The sequence below is a fragment of the Octopus sinensis genome, linkage group LG10 (assembly GCF_006345805.1).
Source record: "Octopus sinensis linkage group LG10, ASM634580v1, whole genome shotgun sequence".
Classification (NCBI taxonomy): Eukaryota; Metazoa; Mollusca; class Cephalopoda; order Octopoda; family Octopodidae; genus Octopus; species Octopus sinensis.
The window spans coordinates 24366908-24380432 of NC_043006.1; the positions used below are offsets into that span (position 1 = coordinate 24366908).

A 13525-nucleotide genomic window follows, 5' to 3' on the forward strand; every position below is an offset into this window, starting at 1 on the left:
CTGCAGGTTTTAATGAGTACAGTATTATCTGGCAATTGAAAGTACCAATATGTTGGAAGTAATATATCAAAGAAGAGAGGGGGGAGAGAGAGAAAGAGAACGGTAAAGGAGCCTCAACTCTGATGTAATGACAGTAGCAAGGAAAAGATGACATAGGAGAAGTTTGGAGACAAATATGTGAAAAGAATAGGAAAAAGAGATTAGAAAGGAATTGAGTAGAAGAAAATGAAAGATAAAAGAAGTTTAGATAAAAGGGAAATCCCCGCAGAGTAGAGTGAAGGATTCTATGAATAAAGAAACTCTTCACTGTGTGAATAGAGGTTGTCAACATTGTATGGCAGTGTAATAGACTATTCCAGTATAGTGAGGTGGTGATTTTGTAGTCTGAAAGCCATGGAATATTGAATAAATTCTTGCAAACTGTTGATTTTGTGTTCTTAAAAAATTGCCATTGGATTTTTAGGAATAGAAATGGTCTCTAAATATTCTCAACTGAAGGAAAGACCATTAAAAGTTTTTACTGGATATTTGAGAAAGAGGAAACTTGTGTAATAGCCTGCTCCATATCACTCATTTTATTTACTTGTCTTACATTCTCTAAGTTAGTGAATAGATTGACAAAAGAGTTTTTATATAAATATCTCTTTTTATAAAATTTCTGTACAATTTGAGGCATTCAAATTTACATTGAAGAAATGGACTACTTTTTAACATATTAAAAACATTTCTGAAATATTCTGTAGAAATTTTTTACACCTGAATTTATTAACACTAAATTAAATTTATTTATGTAAATAATATATTATATATATATTATACAGATTAAAAAAAAATCAGTCAGCCATGCTATAAAATCAAGGAAGTAGACAAAAACATTGATTTCACAATATATTAGTGTTTATCTTTTGTATATTAGTATGTTTGTCAAAATTTGTTAGTAAGGCATGCATTATTTTGAAGCAATCCAGTTTACAGCTATCTAAAACTTGCTCAATCTGTTTTCAATGAAGCCATAGTCAGACTGTCAAAAGTATGTTGCGATAGTATTGTCACCTTGTTTACAGTAGGTAGGAATCCTTCAATTTTATGCCTCAATTCAAGAACAGAAACAAAACATATCAGTGTTCCATTATTACATTGTTCTTACTTGGTTCATAACTACTCTGCTTGTTGATAAAGGCATTCATTATTTTGCGAGTGCTAAAGAGAGGATATAAATCCGTGGCTATAGGCAAAAGCCCAAAATTTATCCATTTAGTTAATTGACTGTTAACAGCAACAAATATATACCACTTTTAAATTGTTACTCTTACAAAATTTTCTTTAGACGATATTAATATAATAATGAGGCATTCGAAGAAAAATTATTACTAGTATGTAATAATTTATTTTTGTAGAATATCTTTGTTCTAAACTTCAGTAGCTGTCTTGCTCAAAATATAATTTAAAAATATTTTTTAATAAATAATTTAAAATATTCAGAACACCTGAATATTTTAGATCTTGTAAGCAGATATAATTAATTAAATTGTAATTGTAATTTTATTAATGAATGTTTTTCTAACTAGTTGTTAGCATAATAAATTAGTCTGTGGCAAAGATTTTATGCCTAGTAATTGATGAACAGAAGGGAAATGACAAAGATTTCAAGTTAGCAGAAAGCTTAGACAGGAGAATATTAGGGTGAAAAGAACCATTAGATTTTGTACTAGTGTCTGCATTTCTGATGCATTTCTAGCTAGGAACACATGATTCTATTATGCATTTTAAGAGTTAAAGAAACCAAATAATGTAGCCTGGTTATAAAGATATGTGTTTAGAACAATGGTTTAAACCAATTAGGATGGTGATAGAAATAAGGTCAGATTGACTGAATCCATTGAGTATTTTCATTTATACCAAGTAGGTTTTCTTATCAAGGCCTATCTACTTCTCACAACCACTGAGCTTAGATCAAAATCAAGATGTCTAGTATGATGATGATGAGCTGCATTTCTGCCAACCCATGCTAAGTGATATATTAAAATAAAATGATCAGATATTAAAAGCTGAAGCGCAGTAGAATAAGCTACACATTATACAATTGTCTACTTGTCTCATTACAGGAGTGCCACTTCATTTCAGAAGCTCATAATTTTCCAATAATGAATAGTTTTGTTTTTCAGAGTTAGATGGATAGTCTATTAACACTAAGTATACTAAATACTTTAAGCTGATGTATTGAAAATGATAAATATAGACACAAAGAATCAAAGAGGCTACAAGGATTGTAAAAATTAGATGTTAATGTTTTACACTGGGATAACACTAGACATCTGTAGTAGAGGGTGTATAGTAGACATATGTATTATTACTGATACTTTATCAACTTCTGAAGAATGAGAAGTAAAGCTAACACTGACCAGTACAAAATGGCAACTCAATATTTGACTGGTATTTATATTACTGATGAGAAAAAAATGTTTGGACCAAGAATGTAAAGGAATATAATTAAAGACTTCAAGGCACAGTTTGGCAAGATGAAGTTTATGCACCTTTACCATTCCTATTTATTAAATGGTAAATTCAAGAGAAGGTGAAGAACAACTACATACCAATTAAAGATGGTGTAGCAGGTCATGTTAAAGATTCATCTTTTAAGGCAACACAAGACATTGATTTACTATTCAAACTTTAGAACTTATGAGAAATATTTGACTTCATATCTCAGTTTGCAAAATCACTGTGAGTGTGTGTGTGTGTGAGAGAGAGACCAATAACTATATTGCACTAATTATCAAATAAAAATACTAAAAATTAATAGTGAAAGGTCAGGTAAAATGCTATCAAAATGCTTATTTTTCAACATGTTAGGAGTAATTCTTTTTGTAAGCTGGTTTGTATCAAATATTTCAATAAATTTAGAGTCTCGTGAATTTTTTTGACCAGTTGTTCTTTCCATTAGTGCTGTGTGCCTCATTTTAAATAGCAAAATCCCTTGGTAGGTACTCTAAAGTAATGAAATGGAAGGTTCTCAAAGTTATTTACTTACTAAGAAAATGAAAAAGAAAAAGCAAACAAGCAAAAAAAAAAAAACTGTAAAGATTAATAGTGAGAAATAGATTGAAAACTGGTTGACATATTACTTAACGTTAAGTTGTTTATTCCATGGCAAGAGACATAACAACCTCACTATATGCTCTGGTGTACTAATTAGTAAATTTTGATATCTTAAAAAAAAAAAAATTATAAAAAGCAAGAGAAGGGGAAGGAGAGTGATAGAGCTATGTGTATTTTTAGAACTTACCAACTGGTATGGGATTGTTGGAAGAAGAAATAATATCTGTATTAAGGGCAACAGCATTATTATTGTCTGTGGGGAATGAAGGCAGACCAGTAATCACATCTTGAGTACCATAATTTGATGACTGAACACCATGGAAACTGTGCACAGTCACCGTTGATACAGCAGCCATGCTCTCAGTGGTTTGGGAATATGAAGAAGAAGAAGTGGTAGGCAAAGGTGAAGTCTGCACCACCTGGGGGCTTATAGCTAGGTCTGAAGAGGAATGGCTATCTGTAGTGACAACGGTGTCCCCACATCTGCTGGTGGAGATACTGAGATTAGCCACTGCTAGCTCACAATCACCTGACGACGACGACGAAGCACCTACTTCTTCTGTCTCTGTCACTGAATCTGAAAACAAAACGGTAATCTGAGTCTGGAGGTATTTTAATGTGTTATTCATTTTGTAAAATTGGAGTATTTGGAACATTAGAGTAAAAAAAATGTTTTGTGAATTCAAATAAATTCAGAGAAACATGGATTAAATACACACACACACACACACACATATATATATATATAAAATAGATTAAACAATTTTCAAAAAAATCAAATTATGGAAATAAATTCAAAATATAAACATAAAAATACAAATATAAAAATATAACAAAAAATAAATATATAAAGAACTTTCAGAACACCACACTTATACACACACATATATATATATATATATATATATATATATATAAGCGTGTATGTGTAAAAATTATTTACTGCCCACTTTTCCATGCTTGTTGGAGATTTTCTACAATTGGATGTACTTCACCATAGCCAAACATGTTTTCAAGGAATCATGGAAGACTAAAAATGGACAATCTCACTTGTATGGCAATGATGTTCATTTATAACCATCCAGGCACAAAGACACACCAGGTCAAAAGTGTGTCTTTTTCACTGATGCGTTTTAGCAACATGTATCTCCGTGTTATATCATTAGTTTGATACAAATAGTCCAATCATTGCCGAATTGTTTATTCTTTATTTTCATATATAACATATAAACATTAATTGTTTATTCCTTATTTTACAGCTCTGATAATAAGTGGTGAAAAAATTGCAATTAGTGCCATTTTATGCTACCTGTGGAAAAAAGGACTGAGTACAAAGGCAGCAATAAAAGAAATTAATGAAGTGGAAAGTCCAGGAACTGTTAATGAATGTGTGACAAAGATGCTTCGAGGAAGATGGGAAGGTGACATCAGTTTTGAAAACAAACTAAGGCCAGAGAAACCTTCTGCTGTGAAAAATGAGGCCTTGTTTGAAATGGATGAACAGCAGCCAAGCACAAGCACTCATACATTGTCAGCAGAACTTGGTCCTTCACAAAGCACCATCAACTGACATCTCCATAAGCTCAGTCTCACACCATCAGATTAACACCTTTTTCATGGATGGAGATTCAACAATGCGGATAAGATTGAAAACAGGTGCAAGGAGCTTTTGGGAACAAGCATGGAATTGAGCTTCTGGCACAACAATGGCAACAGACAATAGAATATGACAGGATGTATTTTGATGAATAAATGCTTTTCATAAGTAATTTGTTTGGACCATCAATTAAAGGTTGAAATATCAATTAAAGTTTTTGATTCAACCTGGTATATATACAAAGTAAAAATAAAATAGATTTAGTAATTTTTTTTGTTTAAGTTTGATGATGAGTATTCAATCAAAAGAACTTCTTACTCATAGAATTATAGCTCATGTGACAGAGTATTCCACAGATGTTTGTAACATTGAATGTAAACCTTAAGAAAAGTTAACTTAAAAAGTTAAAAGTGAGACAGTAGTAGCCCCTTTCAATTACATGTAGAGTCCATCTGATGGGCTTCTAAAGAATTTCCACTCGTCTAGTTTCACTTGAAAGGCCAATGTCAACTTGAGGCTATGGTAAAAGACACCTGTCCATGATTCCACATGGCAGGATCCAATCTGGCATCTCATGACCTAGAAGCAAACTTCTTAAGCAGTCTACCATGTCTGCCCACACTCATACATGCATAATGATGTTAAGCTCCACATTCACTTAGTACACCTACTTATATAACCTTACCAAATGGTTTGGTACCTACTCTAAAGATTAGTTGAATTGTGACATTTAGAACGCAGAATGTTCATAAGACACAACAAAACATCTAGTGTAGATAAGTACACGGTGAAGAAAATTGCTAAGTACTGTTCAACCTGCTAGAAAAAGCAGCCAGATCTCCCTATGTTTCATAAAAAGAAAAGCATACAGGCCAGTGTAAGTCCTAGAAATACAAAATGTTTGGATGATCATGAATGAAATACCTATGATAATTGGTCTGTGAACAGGGACTAAATAACAACATGAGTTTACATCCTATGACCTGACTGGTGCTCCTTATCCACTAGGATATTTTCCTTTCGCACATCACATACATGCCATAAAGATAAGCCTTAAGTGCTTTAATTAGTTTTGAACTTAATCAAATAGAATAAATAAAAAATCCAGATTTAAAATATATTTAAATTATCAACCAAAAATCTTCAAATATAAAATTGATCATGATATCAAATTAGTGAGAAAAATCACTTTAATTGTTCTTTAGAGGCTGTGTTTTTAGCCCTGCTTAGATGAACCCCAACACAGAGAGAAGTCAGATCAGTGAGAAACCAGCCTTGCTTTGGAGAGGATATATATTGGTTGTAGGAAGTTTTCCAAAGAAGGAAAACAAGGAGAATAGCTGTTCCTTATACTTTACATTAATTAGGTGAACTAAAGCACTCAGATTAAATGCCTTGCTTAGCAGACACACTGAAATACTTGCAGTGGAAATTCATGAAACTATGAGCTGATGGTGGTTTTACTAACTTGTCTTCTTTTCTATTTTATCTCTTCCATGTAAACTAGTTTTGAAAGGCCCCACCTAATACACAGAGAGAACTCATTAACCAATAATTATTATATCAAGAAACATCTGCAATATATTTATAGCTGTAGTTCTTAAAAAATTTATTTATTAGTTTTCAGTTATTTCTCTTATTTTGGTTATTACATTTTGGTGATTATTACAAATAAATTCCAAAAACAAATCCTGGCTAGAATCCAAAACCAATTCCTATTTTGTTAGTCATCATTCTGCAGGAAGGAAATGAAGAGTGAATCTCAGAGCCACGTAAATGGAATACATTTGGGCCGTATCGTCTATTTTTTCAAGATGCATTACACAATAAGTCTTTGCATCATTTGTGACAGTAACAGGAACATTAGACTAGTTGGAACAATTTAATGCATTTTGAAAATAAATTGTTTGAATAAATTTTGAACATTAAGCATCAATTAACAATGGTTAGCTAAACTATGTAAAATTAGTAAAATGTTGATTAAATATCTGAGATGAGTTTATGATTTTTCACATTATTAACAACCTTTAGAGATGAACCAATTTTTACAGTACATTGTCAGTGGCACAGCAAACTTACTACCATTAGTTTATAAATACAAGTCCCTAGTTCAAATCCAATTTAGTCCTATAAACACTAATCACTGATGATTATTAGAGATAAAATAGTTGAAATGTCATGTAGATAGATCATTATCATCATCACCAGTATTTAACATATTTGTTTTCTATGCTAGCATAGATGGTTTTACCAGAGCAGGGAAGCTGGAAAGCTGCACCAGGTTCCAGTAGTCTGATTTAGCTTGGTTTCTATGGCTGGATGCCCTTCCTAATGCCAATCACTTTACAGTGTGCTTTCTATGTGGGCCAGTACAGGCACTTTTATGTGGAACAGTACGGGTGCTTTTTATGTGGACTGGCACGCAGGCACTTACAAAGCAAAACCCCCTTCAGCTGAGTGTGTATGTGTGTGAAGGGGGAAGCATTAACAATTTTACTGTGGTGAATGGATCTTCCTGAGTATAGCAATGCGCCAGATATCTCAGTTCTTTGTCATCTCTTTTATATGGCTCAGCATTTTAAGATCAGTCTTCAATACTTCATCCCATGTCTTTTTGGGTCTCCCTTTTCCACTAGTTCTATCCACTTTAGGTGATCAGAACTTCTTTATGAAGCTGTATACATCCATATGCTTCACAAGATCAAACCAACGTAGTCTTCCCTCTTGAACACTACATCTAATTCCTCAAAAGCCTAACTTTTCCTTCAATAGACTAGCACTCTGTTGCACTTGTACACATACATTACACATCCAGCAGAGCAAACTAGCTTCATATTTGCATGTCCTCTGCATTCAGGGTCCATATCTCACTAAAGTGTAGTGTTGTTGTTTGTATACATGCATCATACAATCTTCCTTTCATTTGCAGAGAGACACCTTTAGGTTGCCAAGAGAGGTAAAAGCTCTCTGAATTTTCTTCATCCTATTCTTATTCTAGCAATTACACTTACTGTAAATCCTCTTCCACTACTAATTAGGTCCCCTATGTAGCAGAAATCATCCAGTACCTCTAAAGAGCCTCTGGGGTATTTGAAAGAATCAATTTTCTGAGTATCTGTATTTTTTTTAAGGCTTCACATACAAAAACTACTTTCTCTGATAACCTTCGTATTATTTCACTGTACTTTTTAAGTGTCCATAGCTTGCACTGGGTACACATCTCATGAAATTCCTGCCTGCACCTTTCCTACATACTGAGCAGGGCCATTTACCTGAAGGAAGTAGGGTCCTGTCTGTTTTCTTGCTTACTAAAACATTAGCCTTTGCTAAGTTAACCTTAATACCCTTCGATTCCAGGTTTTACTACCACACCTCAAATTTCTTTTCCAGTTCTGATACATAATCTGCATTGAGAACAAGGTCATCAGTATATAGCAGTTCCCAGGGGCAGCCAGTTTGGAGTTCCTCTGTTATGGTCTCATAGACAATGAACAAAAAGAGGGGACTAAGAACTGAGACCTGATGAATGCCTAACTTTACACCAGATTCATCACTGTACACATGGTTAACTCTTATTTTACTGACACAGACTCTGTACATGGCCTGTACAGCTTTCAGAAGCCCCTTGTCTACCCCTAGCTTCCTCAGACCCTACCATATCACACATCAGGGTACTCTATCAAAGGATTAGATAAAAATATTTTTAAAAAGTCTCATCTTGAAAGATGAGATGAACAGAGCATAAAATTACAATAGTATTAATAAAATGTTTTTATGCTGTTGATGCATGACTAAGAGAGAAGTGAATAAACTAAGAAGAGTAAAGTAATTATAGTTGGATAACAAGGCTGTGCTAGTACATAGTATTGTTAGCACAACAGTATGGACCATGAGAGAAAGAGTTCAGAATAACAAGGACTCTGTGACAAATCAAAATTTGTTCATGTCCATTTCTTTTCCCAGGCTAGATTGGATCGAAATTGATTCTGAAACAGGCTTTTCCACCTGGATGCTCTTTTGGGTACCAATCCTTACCGGTTTCTCAAGTAAAGAATTATTTTATTTTCTTTATATTTCACATGCATGCATGCATGCATGTATGTATGCATGTAAGTAAGCATGCAGACATATTCAAGACAAGCATAAAACAGTTTCTGTCTACCAGATTTACAACAGATTGATCAACCCAGAGTGATAGTAGACAGCATTTGCCCAAGGTACAGCACAGTGGGAATGAACCTGAAACCATGTAGCTGCAAACTGAACATCACACAACCATACCTGCACCTTATACAAATACATTCTTTTATTCTTTTACTGATTTCACATATTGGACTAGGGCTATTATGGGGCATCATGTTCAAGGGTTTTAGTCAATTACATCAGTTAACTTCAAAGGTATACTAGAAATAAAACAATTCTATCAAATAAATTTTCCTAACATGACTGTCACCTGTCATGGACAATGATGAATTTTGTGCCATTTCAAATTTGGAGAATTTAGAGAATGGTTTGAAGGTGATTTGGCCATTATTTCTGTCAGCTCCACCTATTTTATAGAATTGATCTCACTGACTCATGCATACATAAGGCAGTAGTGCATAGTTTCAGGGAAATTTGGCTATTAACTGGTCTAGCTGCAATATAGAGGTCTGTTACATTAGTTCGTATATACATAAGACAGTTTGATGTGATTTGAGGGAGACTTGGTTGTTATTTCAATCAGGTTAACATATGATGTAAAGGTTCTTTCAAAGTAATGAATGGAAGTGGGGACAAGAAAAAAAAAACTTGGAATCTTTCTACCCCAACTCCCACCAGAATCTCTGATGTTCAAAACACTGAAGTCAAAAGAATTTTCTAAAAAAAAACATAATCATATAAAAAAAATATTAGAGAGGGAGTTGGCTGACTTATTTACTTCAAAATATTTACTTGTTTATCTCAGTAATTTAGGAAATTTAAGTTATTTTTTAAACTATACCTCATTTAAATCATATGGTTTTATCCATTTTTACACTTAAGACAGCAAGAACGGGTTTCTGATTTGGCTACTATTTTTAACAGTTCTAGCAACCGCATAGTGACTCATACACAAACACATGTTTATATATATATATAGATATATATCACCGTGACCGACCAGGCCATCAGATGTTGTTACACATCGCTGGTCACAATGCGTTCGCATTGTTTTAGCCTTCGAATGACGCCACCCCGCTGGCTAAGCGAGCAGGCCAACAGAAGAAAGAGTGGGAGAAAGAGTGGTGAAAGAGTACAGCAGGGATCACCACCCCCTGCCGGAGCCTTGTGGAGCTTTTTTAGGTGTTTTTGCTCAATAAACACTCACAACGCCCGGTCTGGGAATCGAAACCGCGACTAGTAAAGACTCAGAAACTAGTCTCTGAATGCAGGTTTAGCTGGGAGGAGGTGCTTGTCTTCCCCTTGCAAACATAAGGACACAGGAAATGTGTCAAGGCCGACAGGAAGCGTTGTTACAATTTATACAGAAGGTGGGAAATGTAGAGATTCCCATTTGGCGCATGCAGCAGAATGCATGAAGCACAACTTGATATATGTTGGTTGTACAACAGAACAATTAAACAAAAGATTTAATGGGCACAGGTATGATGTCAGACAGTAGTTTGATAGATCTTGCTGAACATTTTGCATCAAATGGCTGCAATTTTGAAAAAGACTTTCTGAATCTGATACACTTTCAATACTCAAAATGCATGAGGAGAAATATGTTTGCAGGTTATTAACATCACGCCCAGGAGGAATGAATAGAATGACAGGAGAATTTCATAAAATTTACACAAAACTGTTTGATTAAATATTCTTTTTTCCTTTTTCTTCTTTTTTTTCTTTTCACCAGTTGTAAAATTGAAACATGAAGACTGATGATGTAATTTCATCAAAACGTGGATGCTGGTTGCTCTCATTCATATTTTAGATCTGAATTTCTATAATTTTGAATTTTTATCACTTTTCATTTTGAACTCAACAAATACAGGCTTGCTGTCAAAATATTGTTCAACCAATAAAATATCTATTGCAATCGTACTGCACTCTTCGTCTAATAATAATAATAATAATAATAATAATAAGAGCACTCAAAGAGCACAAACCTCGGCCAAGACAACACAAATGTATTCTCAACAATTAACTGGAGATGATTTTTAAAATAAGACTATAATCAACTGCTCTCACAAACTAGAATACTAAAAATGAACCTGACCATTCTCAAACAGAAAAATAATCCAAATATATATATTGAGTGAGAGGTGAAGGGAGAGGAGATGAAATACTAATACAGTGAGGGAGAAGAAGTGAGAGTAACAGCCATGACTGAGAGGGAGTGAGAGAAAGTAATGACAATGAGAAAGATGAAACAAAGTGGCAAAGAGAGTTGTATGAATGAGAAATGAATGGGTGATAGATGAATAATGATGGAAGGAGGGAAAAAGCCGATAAATGGCGTTTGAAGTGTGAGTGTGTGTTTGTATAAGAGAAGCATGTTTGTGTGCATATGTGTGTACAATGGAAATGAGATGGTAATGTTCAATAATGAAAATGTGTGAGTGTATGTGTGTGCGTGTACAAGAGAACTGTGTGAAGTTTTACATGTACAAGTAAAAAGAATCAGAAAAATAATCCAGAATCCTTGTCCGGTAATGGAGTGATCCCAAAATCTAATGAGACTGTGCCAGTCACAAGACCAAACATCTCTGAAGGTTTCATCTGAATCCATCCAGCGGTTCTTGAGATACCTTGTCCATGGACAAACAAACAAACACAACTGAAAGCAATACTTCTGCCTTTGCTAAGTTGGAGGTAATAATAACAAGAGCAATCAGAGAGCGCAGACCTCCACCAAGGCAACACCAATGTCCTCCCAACGATTAGCCAGAGGTAATTTTTAAAATGAGAATATCTGAAATAAACTCGACTGCACTCGCAAACGAGAATACTAAAATGACCCTGACTGCTCTTAAAAATTAAGTAAAGAAATGGAAATATAATCCAGAATCCTTGTCCGGTACTGGATCGATCCCAAAATTTAATCAGTTCATGCCAGTCAAAAGGCAAAATATCCCTGAAAGTTTTGTGTCTTGTCCACGGACAAACAAACAATCAAACATGACCGAAAACAATACCTACCATCTTCGCTAAGGTAGAGGTAATAATAATAATAATAATAATAATAACAGAAACAACCCTTTCTAATTTTGACATAATTTTGAGGGAAAAGGGAAAACCAGTTCTACTGACCCCAGTGCTTAAGTACATATTTTATTAACCCCTAAAAGATGAGAGGCAAAGCTGACCTCAGTGGAATTTGAACTCAGAATATAAAGAATTGGAAGAAATGCTGCTAAGTATTTTGCTCAATGTACGAATGATTTTACCAGTTCACCACCTTAATGATAACAAAAACAACAATATATACATTTTTGAGGGCTTTTGTTTCTCGATAAATTGTGCACACAGACTTCCATATAGTACTTGTCTATCAAATTCCTTCACAAGGCACTTGTCAAACTGAGGGTATAGGGAAAAGGCAATTGCCAAAAGACCTGTGCTGTGAGATCAAACTTGGAACTGCATTGTTACAAAACAGACTTCCTAATCACCTAGCCATGACTACACTTATATCCTTTACTGAATACGCAGACACTTTGATCCACCCCCATCCCCCGGTACATTCCCCCACCCCACAAAAACATATTCTAAATAATACATTCAGCTAAAATTTGCTTAAAGTACATTAATTTACATGAATGTTGTTTTTTGTTATATATTGAAAAATCATCACATAATTTATATCTATCAATTAATATTACTAAGATAACATACACCGCACCTAAATGTCAAAGCCCTCCATGGAATGTGAAACCTCAGTAACAATAATGATTTACTGTATAATAAAGAAGTTGGTGTGTATTTCATTTGTCTCAACTCACAACAATAATATTTTATTCAATATAAATCTGTAATTGCTCAACCTCTATGGGGTCATTTAATATAGAAGCCAAATCTCACACTACTTACACTCTACCATCTATAAAAGGGTGAACACACTACTGGATAAGGTAGTCCTATGATGGTCAGAGCTAGAATGTCTTTGATCGTAAATCCCTACTCTTTATGCTTAAATTCAAGCTGAAATATTAAACAAGTAAATTTGCAGTTTGAGATAGACACCAACAGACTATTAGTAAATACCCAGCCCTTTCATGTCGTACCATCAAATAAAACAGCTGTACTTGAAGTAAAACCCTCAGACTTAAAGAAAATAAGAGGAGCTTTTTCTTTTCACTTTTTTTTTTTTACCCGACATGAAATAACCTGAATTAAAGTTGGAAAGAAGCAAGTCAGTGACACAACTAATAGGGATGATTTAAAACCTGACCCTAACTTCCTTAAAGTCATGAAATATTTAAAATATTCAAATGAGGATTTTAACCAAAAGCATGGATATTTGCCGTTGATAGATTGGTAGTGTGTAGCTATAAATATATTTTGGAAATAAAACATTGAAAGTATGACATGTGAACTTTGTCAACCAAATATGATGAAAATAGTATTAAATAAAGTGTGTGCGTGCACACACACACACACACAGCAAATATTGAACAGTGAGAATGAGAATTGTTGAGATTTCTCCCTACATGAAACCATTATTGGTAGCCTTGTTAATCTATAAAAAAACCCAGTATATATATATATATATAGATAGATAGATATAATGTATGTATATATATATTTATAATAAGTGTAGATCGTATATATGTGTATGTATGTATGTATATATATATATATATA

The 13525-nt window shown here is 33.8% G+C and overlaps 1 protein-coding gene across 12 annotated transcripts in view; it reads right to left on the reverse strand.

The window, feature by feature from the left end:
• LOC115216500 (phosphatase and actin regulator 1) overlaps positions 1-13525 on the reverse strand; it is a 343004-nt gene that overhangs the window by 59783 nt on the left and 269696 nt on the right. For 11 of the 12 annotated variants that reach the window (XM_036506369.1, XM_036506363.1, XM_036506364.1 and 8 more), the window contains one exon: positions 3287-3676. The exons of the other annotated variant lie outside the window; for it this stretch is intronic. In XM_036506369.1, the coding sequence (XP_036362262.1) occupies positions 3287-3676 (390 nt within the window). The remainder of the gene's footprint in view (positions 1-3286; positions 3677-13525) is intronic. 12 annotated transcript variants of the gene reach the window in all.